At 50.2% G+C, this 25842-nt stretch overlaps 1 protein-coding gene across 1 annotated transcript in view; it reads left to right on the forward strand.

Moving 5' to 3' along the window:
• The window catches only part of COL22A1 (collagen type XXII alpha 1 chain), a 515443-nt gene that overhangs the window by 411261 nt on the left and 78340 nt on the right, over positions 1-25842 (forward strand). Inside the window, exons 41-47 of the mRNA XM_075316011.1 lie at positions 420-455; positions 2344-2397; positions 4387-4431; positions 7714-7761; positions 8073-8186; positions 16763-16816; positions 25396-25449. Coding sequence (XP_075172126.1) covers positions 420-455; positions 2344-2397; positions 4387-4431; positions 7714-7761; positions 8073-8186; positions 16763-16816; positions 25396-25449 — 405 coding nt within the window. The remainder of the gene's footprint in view (positions 1-419; positions 456-2343; positions 2398-4386; positions 4432-7713; positions 7762-8072; positions 8187-16762; positions 16817-25395; positions 25450-25842) is intronic.

Here is a 25842-nt window from a genome sequence, read left to right on the forward strand (position 1 = left end):
TGTTAAAGGGATCAAAAACATTTGGAATTTACTATGTGACAATGTAGATGTCTGACGGTGGATGATAAGAGTGAAAATCCGAATGAAAAATTGAAGTTCTCAAAGGTGATTTTATGCAACACGTTTCGGAGTAGAACATCCTGATGAAGGAGTTTCCATTCCGAAACACGTTGGAAAAAAAAAAATCACCTTCCATTTATCATTCTACGGCAGTGCTGCGGATTTTAACTCGTATCATCCAAAGTCATCAAGATGCATTTCTATGATCTAGAGCAGCCGTTCATGGCTTCAAGAGGTTGTGTCTCGCACATCCCTTCCATTAGAACAAAGTTCTTCATTCTTACCTAGATCATCTCACAGTTAAAGCCCTATTGTGCACTGTCTGTTATATATTATGTGACATCATTATTTCTTTGTAGGGCTCCTCAGGACCTTCTGGGGACAAAGGAGAACAGGTATTTTCTTATTTCATTTCATACTTTTATTTGGCAGGGTGGTGGCACTAGTGGGTACAGTGGTAGATGTCGCACCCACACCCAAGAGCCATACATATATTTATGTATTTTATTTATTTATTTATTTTTTTAAATAGTTAAAAGAAATTTTGAAAATATGTAACATCACTCAGTAGTAATTGCTTCCCATAATTTTGTATATAATCCTATTGAGATTAGACGGTTTTATAGTCGCACTCAAAGAGAAAATTGTCATTTTTATGAGCCTGTTGGATTATATTTAAACCATCATAAAGAGAAGCGGCTTTCAGTTTTATCCGACTTATTTTTTGGGGGTCGTAAACTGATTTATTTTTTGAGCAATTTAAATATTTCCTTTCACAAATTTGGTCAACAAATTCATTCTGTCAATAACTTTCAAATTAGCATTAAAGATGTTATCCACTATTTGTACGTTGATGGCTTATTCTTGGGATAGGTCATTAATATCTAATCTTCCGGAGTCAGACACTCGGAACCCCACTGTCACAGGGTCCTTTCTCTGATATCACACAGTCAACAGAGCGAGAGATGGGTGAACAATCCAAAGAACCTTTATTCCATGCAATCCAGAAGGACCATAAAAATAATCCACCACACAGAGGGTAAAATAGTCCAGGAACAGGGATACAGTCCAGTAAACGAAAAATGTCCAGGTCACTCTGGGGAGCCTCAGCTTCAACCACAGAGGATAAATCTTCCTGCTTGTCTCTTGTCTCAGCCAGACTGAATAATCTTCCCAGTAAACAGAGAGTTTGGGTGGATTCCAGGACCCCCTCCCCCACACTTAGGGACAGAAGCACTGCAGGGGGTTATTAACCTGCAGACAGGATAAATAATACATAGAATGAACAGAGCAACACGCCTAAAATATGAACCTACACAACATTATACACAACCCACAATATCACACCATGACACCCGCCAATCAGCTGCTCTCAGTGCTTTTCAAAAGCTGTCTCATCAACTGATAGTGGCCATGGATGGATACTTCACACACGCCGCCTATTCAGATCAATAGGAGGTGGATGTGCAGTACCCGGCTGCTATCGAAAGATGGGGCAGCTCTGGAACTCAACTTTTCCTCCTGTTGCTGCCGGCACCGAGAGCAGCTTATTGGAGGGGAAGCCTTGTATTGGTCCCTGCCCAATCAGACATTGATGGCTTATCCTAAGGATAGGCTATCAATGTAAACGTAGGGGACAACCTTTTTAAAATATTCTTTAAAAATGCTATATTAAATTGTATAATGTTAAAAAAATATCATTTAACAAAGTAGATTCCAAAACATTGTAGGCAGTCATAGAAACGATCAACCTGATGATGTTGGGCCATCGGAATCAAAAGCTGACCACCATTGACATCACTATATGTCCTATGGGCCACCAATTTAGGGGTGTTTACTGTGCCTCTGAAATATAAGATTTAAAGGGAACTTGCCATCAGATTCACACTACCCGAACCATGGGCAGCATCAATCAGACACTGTGTCGGCACAATTGCTTTGTAAAGTCAACCGAGGACTATGTGTCCCGCTGAGTGGTTCTAGGCAAGTCCCTGGTGCCTTCTCTGGTTCAATGAAAGGTCAAATGGAGAGACCTATCAATCAATGGTTTTGATGCAGAGAATCCCCTGCAGATTGCATCTGACTAGTCAGTCAAGACACTCAGTCCCTGGCAGGGTATGCTCTCTTTGGAATTTTGCAGTGTTTTGGAGTGAAACATATCTGGCTGTGGTTCAGGCAGCATGAAAATAATGACCGTTTCCCTTTAAGACTTTTGGCTTTGAAATTTGAAAATCAAATAAGTGTGAAACGATGTATTTAACAAGAGTATTTCCCTTTTTACAGGGTGCAAGAGGTCTTGCAGGTCCAGCAGGTCCCCAAGGTCCCCCAGGGCAAGATGTAAGTAATGCATGAACTGTCTGCTGTAGAGGATATTGATTGAGTTGATAGGTGATAATTCTTAGATCTGTATGATCTTCAGAACCTGGGACTTATATCCCCCAGTCACCCCAAATTGTCCCCTGACACCAGGAGCTGAATAGGCCAGCCGATCACTCCAGGACCCTGCCCCTACATTCATTGTCTCTGGGAGTGACAGGGAAAGCCAAGCACAGAGCCAAGCACAGAGCCAAGCACAGAGCTCAGCACCGATTTCAGTGGCAGAGGAGACTTTGAACAAACATATACAAAACTATTAAGTTTTGGGGCGGGGATGAAGTGAGAGAGGCTCCAGGACAAGGTGTGACCCCACTCTGCTGCTCACCAATGCTAGAGAGGCACTTGCTGGGAGTAACTTATCTCCAGCCCAACAATATACTCCTCTCTGCGTTACAATTAGTTTCGACCGTTACGCATCCGGCAATGCCAGATATATATATTTTTTATTATTTTTATTTTAAGTTTTAGGTAAATTCTGGGAAAAGAGTGTTGATATATATATATTTGTTTACTTGTAAAAATAATTGTTCATTTTTTTTACAATTTTTATTAGTCCCCTTAGGGAATTTCAACCTAGGATAATGTGATCCTTTATACAACACACTGTAATAGCACTGTACTGTAAAATTAGTCATCTCCTATTAAGCCTGGCCTAGCATGGCAGTCTTCATTAGTTAGCCATCTGCCTTGACAATTCCATGGGTACATTGGAGAAAAAGCAGTTAGACTCCGGAGCAGCAGCAGTTATACTCCGGAGCAGTAGCAGTTATACTCCGGAGCAGTAGCAGTTATACTCCGGAGCAGCAGCAGTTAGACTCCGGAGAAGCAGCAGTTATACTCCGGAGCAGTAGCAGTTATACTCCGGAGCAGTAGCAGTTATACTCCGGAGCAGCAGCAGTTAGACTCCGTAGAAGCAGCAGTTATACTCTGGAGCAGCAGCAGTTAGACTCCGGAGCAGCAGCAGTTAGACTCCGGAGCAGCAGCAGTTATACTCTGGAGCAGCAGCAGTTATACTCTGGAGCAGTAGCAGTTATACTCTGAAGCAGCAGTAGTTATACTCTGGAGCAGCAGCAGTTATACTCCGGAGCAATAGCAGTTATACTCTGGAGCAGCAGCAGTTATACTCTGGAGCAGCAGCAGTTATACTCTGGAGCAGCAACAGTTATACACTGGAGCAGCAGCAGTTATATTCCGGAGAAGCAGCGGTTATACTCCGGAGCAGCAGCGGTTATACTCCGGAGCAGCAGCGGTTATACTCCGGAGCAGCAGCGGTTATACTCCGGAGAAGCAGCAGTTAGACTCTGGAGCAGCAGCAGTTAGACTTCGGAGCAGCAGCAGTTAGACTCTGAAGCAGCAGCAGTTATACTCCGGAGCAGCAGCAGTTATACTCTAGAGCAGCAGGAAAATCCTGAAAACATGACTTGTTGGGGGCCATGAGGCCTGGAGTTTGGGAAACACTGATTTGGACTCTGGAGCAGCAACAGTTAAAAGTCAGAGACCTTCATTTTAACAAAACTATCTAGATATCCAGATATAGAAAAAAATGATAAAAAATATATTTTCCTTCCTGAGTTAAGAGAACAGGTTTTGCATGTTAATACCGGCCGCCTGCGGTCCTTCCATCACGAGTATCCTTTTTCTGAGTTACTCCGTCTTTAATCTTAGATTTTAAAGCAAAAGCTCAGAGCCAAATATATCAGAGCGACTTCACTAATTAGGTGGAAAAGAGGCGCGATATCTTCAGATATGTCTACATTACAGCATGATCGTCCCGGGCATCGTTTACATATGGAAGCGTTATTTTCATCTGGTCCCTGGTGGGCGGGGGTTTAGGGGTTTTTAACGTGATAAGGATATCTTATATTTACATATGAAAAAATGCCATAAATAATAAATTAGCAGAGATGTGAAGACTTCAGTTAATTCACTTATTCTTTTTTCCCTTTCCAGGGTTTTCCAGGAAATCCGGGAGAGAGAGGACCAGCGGGAGAGCCGGTATGTCAGAATGCCTCTGCTTATATCAATATTGGATTAATAACTCTCCTCTAAGGTAGCAGTGAAAAATGAGCCTGGATACTGTAGCATGGAAATATTCTATTAGTTATTGTGAAAACATGAAGGTCTGTGGGTGCTCTCGTCAGCAGTCTTCAGAAAGATCGTACGGATCAGGGCTTATCCCACTGAACGCCCGCACTCTTTACATGTGGACAGAACCTTACTCACACAACACAGGGTGAGGGAACCACACATTGGTAAGACTTTACTGGTCACCGACAGTCAAAAACATATAGTACATTCACAGCAAGAACATAAGATGGTAAAAGCAACAGAGTCTCACCCTTCCCCTGGCTCGCCAAGGATTAGAATCTTTAAGATGAGCAGTGAGCATTTCTGTGATCCTCCAGATGGAACTGTGGATCCTAGGCTGAAGTCCTGTAGAATGAATCCGAAAGCAGTTCTGTGATCCTCCAGATGGAACTGTGGATCTTATGCGGAAGTCCTGTAGAATGAATGAATCCTAAAGCAGTTCTGTGATCCTCCAGATGGAACTGTGGATCCTAGGCTGAAGTCCTGTAGAATGAATCCGAAAGCAGTTCTGTGATCCTCCAGATGGAACTGTGGATCTTATGCGGAAGTCCTGTAGAATGAATGAATCCTAAAGCAGTTCTGTGATCCTCCAGATGGAACTGTGGATCCTAGGCTGAAGTCCTGTAGAATGAATCTCCAAGCAGGTCTGTGATCCTCCAGATGGAATCATGGATCCTAAGCTGAATTCCTGTGGAATGAATCCTAAAGCAGTTCTGTGATCCTCCAGATGGAACCGTGGATCCTAGGCTGAAGTCCTGTAGGATAAATGAATCCTAAAGCAATTCTGTAATATTCCAGATGGAACCATGGATACTAGGCTGAAGTCCTGTAGGATGAATGAATCCTAAAGCAGTTCTGTGATCCTCCAGATGGAACCGTGGATCCTATCCTGACGTCCTGTAGAATGAATCCTAAAGCAATTATGTGATCCTCCAAATAGAACCATGGATACTAGGCTGAAGTCATGTAGAATGAATGAATCTTCAAGCAGTTCTGTGATCCTCCAAATGGAACCGTGGATCCTAAACTAAAGTCCTGTAGAATGAATGAATGAATGAATCTTAAAACAGTTCTGTGATCCTCCAGAGGGAACTGTGCATCCTAGGCTGAAGTCGTGTAAAATGAATGAATCCTAAAGCAGCTCTGTCATCCTCCAGATGAAACCGTGGATCCTAGGCTGAAGTCCTGTAGAATGAATGAATCCTAAAGCAGTTCTGTGATCCTCCAGATGGAACCATGGATCCTAGGCTGAAGTCCTGTAGAAATAATGAATTCTAAAGCAGTTCTGTGATCCCTCAAACAGAACTGTGGATCCTAAGCTGAAGTCCTCTGCTTATATCGATATTGTATTAATAACTCTACTATAAGGTAGCAGTGAAAAATGTGCTTGAATACTATAGCATGGAAATATTCTATTAGTTATTATGAAAACATGGTCTCTGCGTGCTCTCGTCAGCTGTCTTCAGAAAGACCGTAAGGTCCAGGACTCATCCTACTGAATGCCCGCACTCTTTCCCCGTAGGAAGAACACTACTCACACAACACAAAGTGAGGGAACCACACGTTGGTAAGACTTTATTGGTCACCAACATGCAAAAACATATTGTACATTCCCTGCAAGAACACAAGATGGTAGAAGCAACTGAGTCTCAACCTTCCACTGGCTCGCCAAGGATTAGAAATCTTTAAGATGAGCATTGAGCATTTCTGTGATCCTCCAGATGGAACCGTAGATCCTAGGCTGAAGTCCTATCGAATGAATGAATCCTAAAGCAGTTCTGTGATCCCCCAGACAGAACCGTGGATCCTAGGTTGAAGTCTTGTAGAATGAATTAATAGAAAAGCAGGTCTGTGATCCTCCAGATGGAACCATGGATCCTAGGCTGAAGTCCTGTAGAATGAATCTGGTGACAGGAGCCTGAAAAAGGTTGTTACCTGTTTATACCCCTTAATTCTCGTTTCAGGGTATTGTGTCATACAGGATTGGTGGGAGTTAGCTGTTGTCTCATTGGTCTCTAGTTCAATCTGACTGCATAATTATCCTCTGAATTACCATATTTTTCGGCTTATAAGATGCACCAAATTATAAGACGCACCCCAAATTTAGAGAAAAAAAGGTGAAAACTTAAGGACCGTCTTATAATCCAGTGGTGTCTTACAGGGGGGGGCGGTAGCAGTGGTGGAGCGGGATCACAGGAGGCAGGGGTGGTGGTAGAGCAGGGCGATGCTGCAGACGGTTTGGTGGGTGTCCAAGATGCTGTCCCAGAAACTGTCGACGGTGTGGGCTTTAAAGAAATGGCGCACTGAGTCAGCGCATGCACAGAATGATCTATTGTCTCAGTGACAAGCCAAGATCTCATCTGTGCACGCACCACTTCCGGGCACTATTTTCCTTAAGTCCGCTGCTAGGAGATCAATGGGCCGGAAGCGGCGCATGCGCAGATGAGATCTTGAGCCGAAAGCTCCATATGTGCACGCGTTGCCTCTGAGTGCCATTATTTGAAGCCCCTCACAACCCACAGCACAGCAGCCCACAGCCTCAGGACAGCAGCCCGCAGTCCCAGCACAGCAGTCCCAACACAGCAGTCCCAGCACAGCTGCCCCAGCACAGCGCCCACAGCCCTAGCACAGCCGGCCCAGTACACCGCCCGCAGACCCAGCACAGCCACCGCAGCACAGTGCCTGCAGCCCCAGTACAGCCACCGCAGACCCAGCATAACCTCCGTAACAAAGCGCCGGCAGCCCCAGCACAGCTGCCACAGCACAGCGCCTGTAGCTTTGCCCCTGCCTCCTGTTACGCCTCTCCACCACCTCCTAGTAAGCTACATTCAGATTATAAGACAGACCCCTCATTTTTTCTCCCAAAAGTAAGCCATTCACCCCCCCCTAGACCACCAGGACAGCTGGAATTATTTTGGGTTATCATCCTATCCCTTCTCTAGGCAACCTGGAAAGCTAACAAAAAAATAATCCCTTCAATACATTGAGAAATGAGAAAAGCTGAAATTAACCCATCCACTACTCTAGACCACCAGGGAATTGTAAAAATATTCCAATCTTTTTATATCCGTTTTTGTTAATTTAGGTATGTTCTATAATTTGAAGATTTGGAGCTGGCGTACTAACTAGATGGATGATACAACCTGCATTGTAGCACATCCTCCCATACTTACAGTCTCTCTTTTTTAGGGTCCGGCCTCTTTGATCAAAGCCCCAGAATTGGAAGTCTACGTTAAGGTAAAACTGACATATCTAGTGGATTTCACAGCTGTAAGGGAAATGAGTTGGTTTTGGGGGCGTCTTTTAAGGAACAAGTCCAGAATTAGATAAACCTTTGCAGATTATTGCACCAACGTGACCCCCGAGGTTAGACTGACTGGTGTCCAGTTGGTTTTTTACCTAGTGGTTAGTGGTCTCCTGATATACGTATATACAAATCCAAAAAAGCTAAGGGCAGGGTGACTCCCATACTCTAATACTCCATGGTGCATACATTTTTAAACAGTTGAAACCATTTATATTTTTGACATTTTTGTTTATTTTTGCAGGATTTGTGCAAGGACTGTCCCCCCGGTCCACCAGGCTTACCGGGAATCCCAGGATTTAAAGGCGATAAGGGTCTCCGCGGTCCTCCGGGGCGGGATGGTATAGACGGCAAAAAGGTAACCCCAATGGAGGCTTGAGAAAAATATAGTTCAAAATATCCTCAAGGCATAGTGGCTATGAAAGGGTAAAATATTTACGGAGGAGCGAATTTTTCAAAATTCAAATTTGGCCGCTTCGGTTGAAATGATCCCAAAAATTTGACTTGCAAGTCCTGAAAAGTCTCCAATTGCCTCCCAAAAACATAAATAACCTTGTAAGGTCTTCTAGAATGGTATTAACCCCTTCATGATGGGCAAATTTCTGTTTTTCAGTTTTGTTTTTTTTTTCTCCTCTTCTTCCATAACCTTTTTATTTTTCCGTCAATCTTGCCATATGAGGGTGTTAGGGCCAGGTGGACGGGCAGACCCAGGAGGTGGATCCACTGGGCCGAACACCTTACTGACGGCAAGGGGTCCGGTAGCCGGAGCACTACAGGTAGCAGGACAGTCCGTTCAAAAGAGTGGAGTGGAGAAGTCCCTAGGACCACGGAGTCACTGATGGTAGTCCGGGTGACGGAGCTCAGGTTCGGAGGCCGAGATGTTGTCAGGCAGAGTCCGGAACCGATGGAGCGAGAGGACGGATCACCACAAGGATCAGGGATGGTACGGACTGATGGGATGGCAGACAGTCAGCGCTCGGGGTTCGGGAATCGTCAGGACCGGATGGCGAGGCAGGAGCGGCTCTAGAAGAGAGATAGGTAAGTATACCAGCAGACGAAAGGAGACCTGACTCCTAGCTTAGGAAACACGGAAGAACAGGCCCCGCCCACTTGGACATTAAACCCCTTTATACCCTGTACCTGTGTGTTCAATATCCTGTCAGTGGACGCTGGCCCTTTAAGAGAGGGTCAATGACCGCGCGCGCGCCCTAATGCGCATGCGCGAGGCCCGGGTGCCAGAAGCCAGGGCAGGGAGCGGTGAATAGGAAGCAGGGGAGCCGGCCTGGAGCAGAGCTGCCGACGGGCGCCGGGAGCGGGGACCGGGCCGCCTGGGGACCGCAGGTGATGGGGGCTGGAGGCTGTGGAGCGGGGGACGCCTAACAGAGGAGCCGGGGAGTGAAGCAGGGAAGCCGGGGAGCGTGGCAGGTGAGCCGGGGAGCAGGACAGGGGACCCGGGGAGCGTGACAGTACCCCCCCCCACGCCCCCCTCCCCGCAACCGGGACAGGAAGGCACGTATCAGAGGAGTACCCACATTCTCCCGGGGTTCCCAGGACCTATCCTCAGGACCATACCCTGCCCAGTCCACCAAGAAGAACTGCCGGCCCCGTACGGTTTTCATGGCCACGATATCCCTTACCGCATAGATGTCATCATCAGCAATAGGAGGAGGAGCCGAACCGGCAGCAGCGGAGAAGGGACCAAGGACAACCGGCTTGAGCAGGGAGACGTGGAAGGAGTTGGGTATCCTCATCGTGGCCGGGAGCTGCAGCTTGTAGGAGACCTCATTAATTTTGCTGAGGACTTTAAACGGCCCGATGTAGCGAGGACCCAGCTTGTATGATGGTAGCTTCAATCGGACGTACTTGGAAGCAAGCCAGACCAGATCTCCTGGAGAGAAACACGGAGGATCCAGACGCCTCTTGTCTGCGTGTCTCTTCATCCGCAGGGAAGCACGTCCAAGGGACGCCTTGACAGAGTCCCAAATTGTTGCAAAGTCACGGGCTACAGCATCAGCAGCAGGGACATCCGAGGAAGAGGATACCGGTAATGGGACGGAAGGCTGAAGTCCGTAAACGACATGGAAGGGAGAGCTGGAGGAGGACTCACTGACGTGGTGGTTATGGGAGAATTCAGCCCAAGGAAGAAGCGTGGACCAGTCGTCGTGATGGGCGTTGACATAGTGACGTAAGAAGGAGGTCAAGATCTGATTGATTCGTTCCACTTGGCCATTCGACTGAGGATGGTAGGCTGAAGAAAAGTCCAGAGTCACTCCCAGATGTTTGCAGAGAGCCCTCCAGAAGCGAGAGGTAAACTGAGTTCCTCTGTCGGACACAATGTGTGATGGAAAGCCATGCAACCGGAAGATGTGCTGTATGTAAGCGTCAGCGAGTTCCTGGGCTGAGGGCAGTCCAGCCATAGGGACGAAATGAGCCATTTTGGAGAACCGATCCACCACGACCCATATGACTGTGTGTCCGGAGGACAGGGGCAAGTCTGTAATAAAGTCCATTGCAATGTGTTGCCACAGAACAGAGGGTATAGGCAGAGGCAGAAGACGACCATATGGCAGGTGTTTGGGCGTCTTGTTCCTGGCACAAGAGGAGCAGGCTGAGACAAAAGAAGCGACGTCCGTGCGAAGGGATGGCCACCAGTAGTGACGTACAATCGTACTCCATGTTCTCTTCTGACCAGCATGGCCGGCTGTTTTCGAGGCATGGCCCCAGTGCAACACTTTTTGTCTGTCACTCTCAGAGACATAGGTCTTCCCGGGCGGTATCTGGGCCAGGGTGACAGGGGCCACCGGAATGATTTTACTAGGGCAGATGATGGGCTGGGATGTCTCCTCCTCGTGCTCCATGGGCATGAATGACCTGGACAAGGCATCTGCGCGTACATTCTTGTCCGCGGGTCGGAAATGGAGCTGGAAATCGAACCTGGCAAAGAACAAGGACCACCTGGCTTGCCGTGGGTTCAGTCGCTGAGCGGACCGCAGGTATTCCAGGTTCTTGTGGTCCGTGTAAATGATCACGGGGTACACTGCTCCCTCCAGAAGGTAGCGCCATTCCTCCAGAGCCAGTTTGACTGCCAATAGCTCTCTGTCACCGATGGTGTAGTTGCGTTCAGGCGCTGAGAAGCTCTTGGAGAAGAAACCGCAAGTAACCATCTTCCCGGAGGAGGACTTCTGCATGAGCACTGCTCCGGCTCCCGAGGAGGAGGCATCCACCTCCAAGGTGAACTGTCGGTTTAACTCCGGACGGTGGAGCACAGGGGAGGAAGCAAATGCCTGTTTCAGGGAGCCAAACGCGGCGTTGGCCGCAGGTGACCAGCTTTTGGATTAGCCCCCTTCTTGGTCAAGGCGGAGAGAGGTGCAGTCAGAGCAGAGAAGTGAGGGATGAACTGACGGTAATAGTTTGCGAATCCCAGAAAGCGTTGGATTGCCTTCAGTCCAGAAGGAGGGGGCCAGTTGAGAATGGAAGAGACCTTCTCAGGATCCATCTGCAGGCCGGTATCGGAGATTACGTAACCCAGAAAGGGAAGAGAAGACTGCTCAAAGACACACTTCTCGTACTTGGCGTACAAACGATTCTCCCTCAGTCTTTGTAGTACCAGCTGCACGTTCTCTCTGTGGGTCTGGAGGTCCGGAGAAAAGACCAGGATATCATCAAGATACACCACCACACAGACGTAGAGGAGGTCCCGGAACACGTCGTTCACCAATTCCTGAAAGACTGCTGGTGCGTTACACAGGCCGAAGGGCATCACACAGTATTCATAGTGCCCATCGCGAGTATTGAACGCGGTCTTCCATTCGTCCCCAGAGCGGATGCGGACCAGGTTGTAGGAACCCCGAAGATCCAACTTGGTGAACACACGAGCTCCTCTAAGCCGATCAAACAATTCGGGGATGAGCGGCAGGGGGTATTTATTTTTCACGGTGATTTGGTTCAATCCCCGGTAGTCAATGCATGGGCGTAGGTCGCCCTCTTTCTTCTTAACGAAGAAGAAGCCTGCTCCAGCAGGAGAGGAGGATCTCCGAATGAATCCCCTTGCCAGGTTCTCTGTGATGTAGGTAGACATGGCCCTTGTTTCGGCAGGAGACAGCGGATATATCCGTCCTCGAGGTGGTGTAGTTCCCGGGAGCAGGTCGATGGCACAATCGTAAGGACGATGTGGCGGCAGTACCTCTGACTCCTTTTTATCAAAGACGTCCACGAAGGACCAATAAGCCAAGGGCAGTCCCTGTAGGGACTCTGGAACCGGAGGTCGTCGGATGGGTTGTATAGTCTTTAGACAGTTCTCGTGGCAAGAGGAGCCCCATCGGGTGATTTCACCAGTACCCCAGCTGACTGACGGTTCGTGTGTCCGTAACCAGGGGAGTCCCAGCAGGATTTGATGAGACATGTGTGGGAGGACGTAGAGAGCGATGTTCTTGGTGTGCAGGGCACCGATACGCAGTTCCACCGGCTTGGTAATCCACGAGATGGTGTCAGAGAAGGGTCTCCCATCTACTGAGGCAATCACGAGGGGTTTATCGAGTGGAGTAACAGGCACCTGGTACTTGTCCACCGTGGCCTGCTGGATGAAATTGCCTGCTGCCCCAGAATCGAGGTACGCCTCGGCCGTGAACCGCGTCTCTCCCGTTGTCACTTGAACAGTCCACGTAACCGGGTCTGAGAGAGTCCCAGCACCTAGGGTGGCCTCTCCTACCAACCCTAGGCTTTGGAGTTTCCCGGCCTCTCTGGACAGGAGCGTAGAAGGTGTGTGCCCTCTCCGCAGTAGAAGCAGAGACCCTTGGCGAGCCGTTCTGCTCGGCGTTGTTCAGACTGTCGCAAACGGTCGATCTGCATGGGCTCATGGACGGAGACACCAGCCGACGTTGACTGAAGTATAGCGGGCTTCTGCGGAGGAGAGGAATGCCGTATCGGACGTCTCTCACGGGACACCTCTTTGGATCGTTCCTGAAAGCGAAGATCCACTCGAGTCGCTAGGGCAATCAGGGCATCCAGGGTGGACGGCACGTCACGACCAGCCATCTCATCTTTAATTCAACCCGAGAGTCCTTCCCAGAAGGTGGCGGTTAGTGCCTCATTGTTCCACCCGAGTTCCGAGGCCAAGGTGCGAAAACGGATGGCATATTGGCCCACCGTCAGAGTCCCCTGACGTAGCCGGAGGAGAGATGAGGCAGACGCGGAGGCGCGTCCGGGCTCGTCAAAGGTGCCACGAAATGCCTGCAGGAATTCCTGGATGTTGGTGGTCACCGGATCCTCCTTCTCCCACAAGGGGTTCATCCAGGCCAGTGCCTCTCCCTCCAGATGGGACATCATGAACGCGACCTTGGCTTGGTCGGAGGCAAACAAGTGCGGCAGCAGCTTGAAATGGAGAGAGCATTGATTGATGAATCCCCTGCAGGTCTTGGGATCTCCGGCGTACCGGGGTGGTAAGGACAAACGAAGACTGAAGGCATCCGAGGAGGCTGCCACGGGAGCAGTGGCCGTGGATTGTACAGTGGAAACCCGAGATGCCGAGGATGTGGCCGCTGCTTGTAGCGCGTTCAGCCGGGTATCCACAGAAGACATGAAATTCAGCATGCGGGTCTGGGTCTCACGCTGGCGTGTGAGTTCCTGCTGCAAGGCCGCTAGTGCTTCGGTGGGATCCATGGCCTGTTCTTACTGTTAGGGCCAGGTGGACGGGCAGACCCAGGAGGTGGATCCACTGGGCCGAACACCTTACTGACGGCAAGGGGTCCGGTAGCCGGAGCACTACAAGTAGCAGGACAGTCCGTTCAAAAGAGTGGAGTGGAGAAGTCCCTGGGACCACGGAGTCACTAATGGTAGTCCGGGTGACGGAGCTCAGGTTCGGAGGCCGAGATGCTGTCAGGCAGAGTCCGGAACCGATGGATCGAGAGGACGGATCACCACAGGGATCAGGGATGGTACGGACTGACGGGATGGCAGACAGTCAGCGCTCGGGGTTCGGGAATTGTCAGGACCGGATGGCGAGGCAGGAGCAGCTCTAGAAAAGAGATAGGTAAGTATACCAGCAGACGCAAGGAGACCTGACTCCTAGCTTAGGAAACACAAAGAACAGGCCCCGCCCACTTGGACATTAAACCCCTTTATACCCTGTACCTGTGTGTTCAATATCCTGTCAGTGGACGCTGGCCCTTTAAGAGAGGGTCAATGACCGCGCGCGCGCCCTAATGCGCATGTACGAGGCCCGGGTGCCAGAAGCCAGGGCAGGGAGCGGTGAATAGGAAGCAGGGGAGCCGGCCTGGAGCAGAGCTGCCGACGGGCACCGGGAGCGGGGACCGGGCCGCCTGGGGACCGCAGGTGATGGGGGCTGGAGGCTGTGGAGCGGGGGACGCCTAACAGAGGAGCCGGGGAGCGAAGCAGGGAAGCCGGGGAGCGTGGCAGGTGAGCCGGGGAACAGGACAGGGGACCCGGGGAGCGTGACAGAGGGCTTGTTTTTTGAGTAACGAGTTGTATTTTTAAATGAAAGCATAAGTTTTACCATATAATGCACAAAAAAAATTCCAAGTGCTGAAAAATTGCAAAAAAAAAAGTTTGAATACACAATTGTTTTGGGGGTATTTTATTCACTGTGTTCACTATATGTTAAAACTGGTGTCTCGGTGTGATGCCTCAGGTCGATCCGAGTTCGCAGATACCAAACATGTATGGGTTTACTTTTATCTAAGGGGTTAAAAAAAAATCAGAATGTAGTCCAAAAAAAGTGGCGCACTTTTTGCGCCATTTTCCACAACCCGTAGCGTTCTCATTTTTCGGGATATGGGGCTCAGTGATGGTTTATTTTTTGCGTCTTGGGCTGACGTTTTTAATGGTACCGTTTTGGTCGCCTGTTATTGCATTTTGCGCAAAATTTGTGGACCAAAAAACGGAATTTTGTCATTTGGAATTTTTTTGTTACCAATCAAGTTAATTGATTTTATATTTTGCTACACAGGGCATTGCTGAACAGAGCGATACCAAATATGTGTATATTTTTATTTTTTTTTTTTATTATTTCATTCTCAATTTAATTTTTTTAATTTTTTAAAGCATTTTTTTTTTATTTTGCAAGTCCCCCTAGGTGACTATAAGAATCAGCAGTCTGATCGCTCATTCATTTCTGTTGATCACAGCAGCACAGCTCCGATCAGCAGAAATGCTGCATTTCTGTTACAGCTGCTGCTCTAACAGGAAATACATCATGATAGTGACAGGAGTCCCCATATGACCTGTCGCTACCATGACAACCATCAGCTTCCTGTGATCGCACCGCTGGGCCTCTAAGGCCAGAATCACACTTGCTAGTGCCTCGCGTGTAACTCGCGCGAGTCTCTCATGGTAGAACCCGGCATGGCCGCACACTATGCACTCTACGCAGCTCAGACGCTCCTGTATGCATAGTGTGCGGCCGTGCCGGGTTCTACCATGAGAGACTCGTGCGAGTTACACGCATGCCACTAGCAAGTGTGATTCTGGCCTAATGGTGCTTTCCCTGCTGCAACCATTTAAATCGCGCAGTCACATTTTGACAGCACAATCTAGGAGATTAACAAGTGCGGGTGGATCGCGGAGCCACCTGCGCCTGATAGCCACACATATCTGCTGCTCAAATCAGCAGACATGTGCAGGCATCACTGCTGGCTCACTGCAGCAGCCGGCGGTGATTACCCCGATATGATTTAGGACGTACCAGTACGTCCTTGGTTGTGAAGGGGTCAATCACTTTTTAAGATTTTTAACACAAGCACAACCTTAGTGACGTCAAAGTGCGCTCGACATACTGTATATGATGGGAGCTTTTATTCACTGTTTTGCTGTCACTCACTATCTCTAATGTTTATTCAGTGTTTTAGCTCTTTTTCTTCCTTTCTGTATGGCAAAGGTCTGAGCTGTAAAACTTTCTAAGTATCCAAATTCACCCAAAAAATGGACACTGCATTCCCTGCCCCTGCTTTTATACAGGCTGTGATAATTATTTTTGACTGATTTGTGCTATATGTACTGTGATAGCTGCAAAGCTTTATGTAGAAGCCTCGTCCGGCCACTCCTTACGTCATGTAACATCAAAGTTAACTCAACATGCTGTATATGATGAGAGATGTTATTCACTGTTGAGCTGTCACTCACTATCTGTAATGTTTATTCAGTGTTTTATGTCCTTTTCCTCCTTTTTGTATGGCCAAGCTTTCATCTGCAAAAATTCACTAACTCTCCAGATTCAACACAGAAAAATGGCCGCTGCATTCCTTGCTCCTGCTTTTATACAGGCTGTGATAATCCCTTTTGACTGATTTGTGCTATAGGTACTGTGATAGGTGCAAGGCATTATGTAGAAGCCTCGTCCGGCCGCTCCTTAGGTCATGTAACATCAAAGTTAACTCAACATGCTGTATATGATGAGAGATGTTATTCACTGTTGAACTGTCACTCACTATCTGTAATGTTTATTCAGTGTTTTATCTCTTTTTCTTCCTTTCTGTATGGCCAAAGCTTTCATCTGCAAAAAATCACTAACTCTACAGATTCAACACAGAAAAAGGCCGCTGCACTCCCTGCCCCTGCTTTTATACAGGCTATGATAATCCCTTTTGATTAACTTGTGCTATATGCAATTTGATAGCTGCATGGCTTTATGTAGACGCCCCGTCCGGCCGCTCCGGAGGTCATGTGAGCCGTCTCTGGATTATACAGTCTTCTGCTTTGTGTAAAACTGTGGTAATGGGCATTTGTTTGGGCGATAGGTGTGTGAACCGAATTGCAACAAATTCGAGGGGCGCAACAGATTTCCAAAGATTCTACGTGAATCCAGTTTGAATTTATTTGCTTATCTCAAATTATATTCCTTTGTACAGTTAATTCTGTCCCTTCTTGCGCATAATTATCCTTTGTATATCATGCGTCTTTGTGTCCATTATGTTTCTGCAGGGAGAACACGGCGTCGCGGGTCCTCCCGGGCCGACGGGCTTGGACGGTATGAAGGTGAGCTGAATTGTTAAGAGCCAATTATTCCAAATGACAGATTAATATTCCCCGCATGAGCGACAAACGTCCTTAATTGCAAGAACCTCTTGATTAGACGGATTACGCTGCGCGTAATAACACATAATGTTTTTAGTGTCCTTACTTCTAGGACATTGCAGCGCTCCACATCGAAGGTCGATGCCCATAAAAGCATTTTGGCTTTGATAACCACTGAGCTGTAGGCAGCCAGAATGGCATTTTTAGTCAAGAATACACCGCGGCAGTCACTGATGGGGGCACCACCCGCTTTGGTGACTTGGACACACAAAGACTGTCTTAATTCGGCAGCTACGTCATTGCAGATTTCGGAAACTGTATGGCAAACCATAAAGAGTGAGCAGTAGTGATGAGCGAGCACTACTGTCATGATCCGGGACCGGTATTCTCCGCTCTAGAATTTCCCAGACCCAGCCTGGTCAAGTCAGGGGTTAACTCCGCTCAGCCTTGTTCTGGTGTCAGGAGACACTATGTCTGGGAACTGCACTTGGATTCTGGTGCTGGTTATAGTTTTGCTCTGCAGCCTGTGACTGGCTCTGGTGAGATTTCCTGTTTGATCTGATCCTAGTTACCGTGCCCTGACCTGCACCCTCCCCCGTTCATCTGTCTGTGCTAGTCCCTGACTTCCCGCTCCTGTCAGTTGTTTACCCATCCTGGTTCATCCTCCTTTGTGTCTCCTCACCCTCCGGTTTTGTCTTCTGTTCCCTGTACTCTTTGTGTTCCCCTCTGCAGACCTGATCTCCCGACATCTGACTTCAGTTCGGTTTCCTGACCTGATTTTGATCCTCCCTTTACAGTGACTTGACTTTCCCAGCTACACCCTGACTGCTTGACTACTCTATTGCCCCCTGGTGGTTCGGCTGTGAACTGCCTGCTGAAGTTACTCTTCTGTACTTCAGCCTCCCTTCTGTTTCAGTGTTACTCTGACTCTCCTTCACTACTCTGCTGCCACCTAGTGGAGAATATGCTGTACTACATCTTACCAGCCCTTTGTACAGTGTAACAACTACCATGCTCAGGTGCTCGGTACTCGTAACTAGCATGGTAGTACTCGCTCATCACTAGTTACGAGTACCGAGCACCCGAGCATGGTAGTGCCCGCTCATCACTAGTTACGAGTACTGAGCACCCAAGCATGGTAGTGCCCGCTCATCACTAGTTACGAGTACTGAGCACCTGAGCATGGCAGTGTCCGCTCATCACTAGTTACAAGTACTGAGCACCTGAGCATGGTAGTGCCTGCTCATCACTAGTTACAAGTACTGAGCACCTGAGCATGGCAGTGTCCGCTCATCACTAGTTACAAGTACTGAGCACCTGAGCATGGCAGTGTCCGCTCATCACTAGTTACAAGTACTGAGCACCTGAGCATGGCAGTGTCCGCTCATCACTAGTTACAAGTACTGTGCACCCGAGCATGGTAGTTCCCGCTCATCACTAGTTACAAGTACTGAGCACCTGAGCATGGCAGTGTCCGCTCATCACTAGTTACAAGTACTGAGCACCTGAGCATGGTAGTGTCCGCTCATCACTAGTTACCAGTACTGAGCACCCGAGCATGGTAGTGCGTGGTCATCACTAGGTATGAGTACCGAGCACCCGAGCATGGTAGTGCCCACTCATCACTAGTTACCAGTACTGAGCACCCGAGCATGGTAGTGCTCACTCATCACTAGTTACCAGTACTGAGCACCCGAGCATGGTAGTGCGTGGTCATCACTAGGTACGAGTACTGAGTACTAGTTACAAGCATGGTAGTGCCCATTCATCACTAGTTACTAGTACCGAGCACCTGAGCATGGTAGTGCCCGCTCATCACTAGGTACGAGTACTGAGTACTAGTTACAAGCATGGTAGTGCCCATGACTCGCCCACCCCAGGGCTATGGGACACCCGGTGCCGGGCCGGACTAGTCCGGTGGTAGTCAGTGGTGGCTGGGCCCGGCTCCGTGGCCCTGGTGGGTGTCAGTAGAATATGTGGCTGATGACTTTAAGTTTGTGTTCGTGACGCCACCTGTGGTATGCGGCTATTAAGCCGCCGCTGCTGTGTAAGGCCTCCGGGGTGATGAAGTGGCAGCAATGGTGGTACTGCTCCCCACAGGTGGAGCGGTGCCCCGGGACACAGTTGGTGCTTGTGGAAGTCTATGGTGTTGTGTGACTAGCACGGTGCAGGGCCGACAAGCAATGAAAGAAACAGGCACAAACAGTAGTCTCTTTACCTTCTCCTCTTTTACTCGGCAGAAGTTTAGTCCAGGGAGACCGTCACAGATGGTAAAGATGGTCCGGCCGGCCTGGAAGTGCCTGGGGTGATCTTTGGCCAGTTGAGTATGAGGCCTACTCCTTAATCTTTCTTTGCTGTTTAGGACACTGCACTTTGGGTTAGCAATTGCCCTCTTGCTGCTGGGACTGGTGGTTCGTCCCTTTTTCTGTGGGGTAGACTGCGCAGGCCCTCTCTGGTGCTTCTCTCCTGGAGTCCACACCAGGCCCTTGGGATGCAGCTGTACCCTCAGTTTGCTTCTGGGCCAGGGGGCTTGCAGCTCTCCTGCCCTCCGGATTCAGCTACCAGGGATGGATTTTATGCCCTGGCAACCACAGACTCCGATGTCCGAGTCTCCTCTGTGCCTCTCTGCACCTCTTGCTTCACTGGGCCAAGCTATTCCAGCTCTAGGCCCCAATTCCACAAGGCAGCACTACTCTCCGTCTGTCCTCTTTCACTCCTGTCTCCAGACTAACTACTACTTCCTCCCTTCAGCCAGACTTAAGGAATGCTCCCTGAAGTTCCAGGTTCAGAGCTCCCCCTGCTGGCCGGAGGGAGAACTGTGTTGGTTGTTAAACTTACTGGCCAATAGATCTCCCAATTACCTCCAGGCTCAGCATTAACCCTTTGGAAGGGCAATGCTGTTGTGGCGACCAGGTCCTGGGGCGCCACACTCCCCCTTAGTTAAATTCAGTACTCCCGGACTGTAGAAACAAACATGACATGTTAGAACATTTCATCCCATTATGGGAGGCGCATTACTTGAACGTTACAAACTTAAACATTACTATAAGAGTCCAGTGTGGCTCCCTGCCGGGTGTCCATTACACTGCTCCATGGGGGACCCGCCGCGATCAAACCCCCAACGTAGGCTCTGGGCGTGCGTCAGAGCATTGATGACCCCACTCTATGCACGCCGGACGGGTTTTTCTTCAGGGGTGTTGAGCACACTGTTGCTAACTATGAACAATTTAGGTGTTGGCCACCCATAGTCCAGTGGCCCAATTGTCCATTTTCGCAATCAAAGAAAAAGAAAAACATTTTGTACACAACATGGGGGGTGACGTCTTCAAAAAGCATTAGGGGCAGTACAGCAGGAAAGGGTGTCATCATCGAAAAGAATAAGGGGCAAAACACGAGGGACTTCTTCAAAAAGAATGGGGGGCTATGTACAGTTCAGCATCTCTTCATCTTCTTCTTTACTCTCGAGGGTAGATGCGGGGGTCCCACTCCGGCATTGCTCCTGGCAGCAGGTACGCCGACGATATCATCGTCTGGGTCCCCTGGGCGCTAGTCCCTGACCTTCTGCGCTGTTCTGCAGCCTGGATTGGAGTGGGACTGCTTGCTGGTGTTGCACGGCGCTGCTGCAGAGGGCTGCTTGTCTGCAGGGGGCTGTTGCTGTGGTCTCTGGGGCCCTGCTTTGGCCGGGCTCCCTGCATCACACACGCCATGGAGATCCTGGTCTGCGTCTCCTGAGTGGCTGTCGCAGGACCTCTGCTCAGTTCTGTGGCCTGGGTCTGCCTTGAGGTGGTGGTGCTGCTAGGGGAGATGCTGCGCTCTTGCACTGTGCGGCGCCACTCTGGCTCTTCTGGGGCCGCTTCTTCCCGCAGGATATGTACATGCAGCGCGTACCATCCACGGTCCCCCATCAGCCGTGTATACTCCACCACATCACCCGGCTTGGCATCACGCCCTGGGTGGCCTCTGGGCAGGTGCTCCTCGATGTCTCTCCGGGCCACAAACACGTCCTTGCCCAGACCGGGCTCCCGGATGAAGCCCCAGCCGCCTTTCTGCCGGAAATCAACCACGATGCCCCGTCTTACTGGGCACTCGAATCCCTTCAGGGCCTTCCTGACCTCTTCTTTGGAAGCCAGATTAGCGACTTCTCGGGCCCTCCGTTTCTCCTCCCGGAGTTCCCGCTCCCTCTGGTACTCTACCACCAGCCTCCGGCACGTCAGTTCGTTGGCCAGGGGAGTTTCCTTGGGGAGCAGCGGCCGCTGCAGTCCCCTGCTTTCAATGGGCGCTGCGTCCCAATTCACTCCCGGGGATGCCATTCCCAGGAGGCTCACAGGGGGACTCGGCAGGGGGCCCGCTAGTTGTTCAGGGTTCACCCCACCCCAAGCTCCGTCTGCGGGGGTCTCAGGCAGGCCTCCGGTGCCCCACCGGGCGTCCGCGGGGTGGGCCGGGAAGACCAGGGGGTCAGTGAAGGGGCTAAGCGGGGGCGCGTGGCGGGGCCCTGGGTCCGGACTGGACGGGGTTTCTGGTTGCTCACCCTGCTTCTGCTCCGCGGCATCCATCCACCGCTCCAGATCCTCCGGCACCCTCGGCATTTCTTTCTGCCGGTCCGCCTCCACTTCCACACTACTCAGCCTCCGGGCCAGGACTCGCATTTCTTCTTTCAGCAAGTCCAGCTCGGGATCCACTCTTCCGGTCCCTGGTGCACCTTGCTGCAGCTCCTCCGCCATACTTCCGACCTGGGGAATGCTGCCTGGAACACTGCTCGGGTGCTCGACCACGCCACTCGGCTGCTCCCTTTCCCTTCTCGGAGGCGGGGCCGGAGGCTGCACTAGCATCTGGCGCCAAACTGGCGCCCAGCCCATCACGACCGGCATCACTCCGTTTGCGATAAGGTACATTGTCTTTATCTGCTGGTCTGGCATTTAGACTCTCTCTGCCAGCCGGCCAGCTTAGTTGGTCGCCATTTCTTCTTCTTCCGCCTTCTATGGCGGGCACCGCTTCGCGCTCTTTTCTTGGACAAGGGGGCGGGGCTTCTCTTCGCGCCCTTTCTTCTTTCACGCCCCCCTTCTTCCCGCTCTCAGCGGCGCTAATGGCGGCGGTTTCTCGCTGTAATACACAGTCTGTTTCACGGTTCTCCAGGCGCACAGTACCCGGTGTGACCGGGCACGAAATCCTGTTCGTGACGCCAAAAGTTGACTCGCCCACCCCAGGGCTATGGGACAACCGGTGCCGGGCTGGACTAGTCCGGTGGTAGTCAGTGGTGGCTGGGCCCGGCTCCGTGGCCCTGGTGGGTGTCAGTAGAATATGTGGCTGATGACTTTAAGTTTGTGTTCGTGACGCCACCTGTGGTATGCGGCTATTAAGCCGCCGCTGCTGTGTAAGGCCTCCGGGGTGATGAAGTGGCAGCAATGGTGGTACTGCTCCCCACAGGTGGAGCGGTGCCCCGGGACACAGTTGGTGCTTGTGGAAGTCTATGGTGTTGTGTGACTAGCACGGTGCAGGGCCGACAAGCAATGAAAGAAACAGGCACAAACAGTAGTCTCTTTACCTTCTCCTCTTTTACTCGGCAGAAGTTTAGTCCAGGGAGACCGTCACAGATGGTAAAGATGATCCGGCCGGCCTGGAAGTGCCTGGGGTGATCTTTGGCCAGTTGAGTATGAGGCCTACTCCTTAATCTTTCTCTGCTGTTTAAGACACTGCACTTTGGGTTAGCAATTGCCCTCTTGCTGCTGGGACTGGTGGTTTGTCCCTTTTTCTGTGGGGTAGACTGCGCAGGCCCTCTCTGGTGCTTCTCTGCTGGAGTCCACACCAGGCCCTTGGGATGCAGCTGTACCCTCAGTTTGCTTCTGGGCCAGGGGGCTTGCAGCTCTCCTGCCCTCCGGATTCAGCTACCAGGGATGGATTTTATGCCCTGGCAACCACAGACTCCGATGTCCGAGTCTCCTCTGTGCCTCTCTGCACCTCTTGCTTCACTGGGCCAAGCTATTCCAGCTCTAGGCCCCAATTCCACAAGGCAGCACTACTCTGCGTCTGTCCTCTTTCACTCCTGTCTCCAGACTAACTACTACTTCCTCCCTTCAGCCAGACTTAAGGAATGCTCCCTGAAGTTCCAGGTTCAGAGCTCCCCCTGCTGGCCGGAGGGAGAACTGCGTTGGTTGTTAAACTTACTGGCCAATAGATCTCCCAATTACCTCCAGGCTCAGCATTAACCCTTTGGAAGGGCAATGCTGTTGTGGCGACCAGGTCCTGGGGCGCCACACCCATTCATCACTAGTTACTAGTACCGAGCACCTGAGCATGGTAGTGCCCGCTCATCACTAGTTACGAGTACTGAGCACCTGAGCATGGTAGTGCCCGCTCATCACTAGTTACGAGTACAGAGCACTTGAGCATGGCAGCGCCCGCTGATCACTAGTTACAAGTACTGAGCATGGTAGTGCCCGCTCATCACTAGTTACGAGTACTGAGCACCTTAGCATGGTAGTGCCCACTCATCACTAGTTACCAGTACTGAGCACCTTAGCATGCTAGTGCCCACTCATCACTAGTGGGCAGTAATAAGGCCCACTCTCCTAATGAGTGTTTTGGCTGTATTTACTCTACCCAATGCTATTAAATTATTTGTATTCCTCTTGTATTATATGTGAGTTGTATCTGGGGTCAATATTAATATGACCATTGTCTTTTCTACACGAATCAGCACAACAGACAACTCCTTAATACTTATAGAGCATTGGAATAAAATAATTTAATATATTCCATTGGATTGGTAAAGATGAATCTAGGAAAATTACCGTAATCAATTTTAAAGGATATGGATTTTTTTTTTGCTTTTAGTTACTTTTTGTGTTTTTATTTTTCGTTAAAATTCTTTTGGGGTATCGTTAAAACTGTTACCACTTTTCAGCTTCTCCAGCCACTATGTATCTCTGTATGTGACGCCCTGGCCTAGCCAGGTGGTCACAGACACAACATCATACCCCCCTTCCCTGGACAGACACACCAGTCACACATTAAATCCTTGTTGCCACCCTCCAGGGTTGATGTCAACACCAGGTGGGGCGGAGCCAGGCGGTTGACCCTGCCCACCGAGGAGTTTGCAGACCTGGAGGCGGGAAAAACACAGTAGTCAGAGAGTCCAGTTGTGGACGGTAGAGTGTGAGGAGTGAAACTGTTGGTGTCTGGGTTGGAGCCCAGGCACTTCCAGCAAGGTAGGCAGACGGTGGTGGTCGTATGCAGAAGTTGGTGACAGTCAGCGGAACCGTAGGACCAGGGTCGGGCGGTGGCCCGCCGGTACCGAACCGGGGAGCCGATTGGAGCCAAACACCAGGCAGGGTACTCAGACCCCAACTAGGCTCGAAGCCAACCTTTAGTCAAATTTACTGATTGCGGTCTGGACCTCAGGGGTTCATTCCCACCCAAGTCCGGATTGAAGGCAACAGCCCAACCGTTCCGGATAAGCGCCACCGCCAAGGGCCAGAGATCCATAGGGCCAGCGTCTGTGGGCAAACGGGCTCCTCCAGCACGTATACGCCGGGGAGCGGACTACCGGTGCCCAGGCATTGGAGTCAAGATACAAAACACAGGTGCAGGGAAACGACAGTCACCATCAACCCATCCAGGGAGAACACCGCAGCCGGCTGCGGGCCCCCGTCCATCCAGCCGTTTGGTTTACCAGAGACTCTGTCAATCTATGTCTGAGTGAGTACACCTGTGCCATCCGGCATCGCGCTGCACCGCAAACCTACACCCTGCAAAACCCATCCTGTGGAACCCTCCTATCGGGCCCCCGGGACCAACAGCCCCTACCCACGGAGGGGTCAACACCTCAGCTGCTCCCCGCCATTGCTCCCGGGAACCCCGTCACCAGCAGCGGTGGTGCCCACCATCACCACAACCCGTGGGTGGCGTCACAAACTCTATATATCCCAAAAACCCAATTCCTCCCCTTTTCACTCGTGGGCAAGGAGCGCCGCTCGAGCCCCGGGTCCGGCCCACTCGAGCCACCGAGGAGAAGGCACCGGATCCGAGCGCGATCTCCCCGAGCAGCCCCCGCGACGGGGAAGCTGGCCCCCGCCTCCGACATGTACATAGCAGAGGGATCTGACGGCGGAGTCTGAAAGCATATGTCTTTCTTCACATCAACAAAAGAAAATTTGAACTTTGAAGTTATCAAAAAATAGCTTAAAAGAGTTCAAAGAAGATAAAAGTTCCATCCGAGCGTGCGTCAGAATGAGCGGATTGTGAGATTCGCTGTCGCTCGTTCTGCAGTCCGCTATGTACCGTGACACATTGTGGATGCAGAAGTCAAACGGTGCAAAATTCATAATGGAACCACATTGCAGACAGTAAGATTAGCCAAAAATACATACATATGAGTAAAATAATGCCTGCCCCTGTGTCTTTTTTGGGTTGTGACCTATTAATATGAATGCCTAATAACATTGGTTGCCCCATTGACTTGAAATGACTCGTCCAAATACATCTTGTGTTATCATGTGGCAAGGTGGACGTTTCTTTGATTCTACGCCATCTTTGTTTTTCAGGGTAGTAAAGGGGAGCGAGGAGCGGAAGGAGAAGCTGGACAGAAAGGGGAAAAGGTAAAATATGTTGGAAACTTCATTGCCAGTTTTCGGTAAAGTGGGGTCCAGGGGCAGATGTATCATTGGTGCAATATATGCATCCGCACAGGGGCCCATTAGTTAAGGGGTTCATTTACACCTCCAAAGCAGGGAAAATTGTGCACTATGATGAGTTATTGGACAACAAAGGCCCTTATACTGTTCTTGCACAGGGCTCACATCTGTCTATGGCTGCCAGTGCTCTGGGCAAAAGTGTAAAGTAGGGCCCTAAATACGGACATATTGCCCATCACACTCAAACCCTTAGGGGTACTTTGCACGCTGCGACATCGCTACTGCGATATCGTCGGGGTCAAATCGAAAGTGACGCACATCCGGCGCCGGTATTGATGTCGCAATGTGTAAAGCCTA

This window comes from Anomaloglossus baeobatrachus, chromosome 6, assembly GCF_048569485.1.
Source record: "Anomaloglossus baeobatrachus isolate aAnoBae1 chromosome 6, aAnoBae1.hap1, whole genome shotgun sequence".
Lineage (NCBI taxonomy): Eukaryota > Metazoa > Chordata > Amphibia > Anura > Aromobatidae > Anomaloglossus > Anomaloglossus baeobatrachus.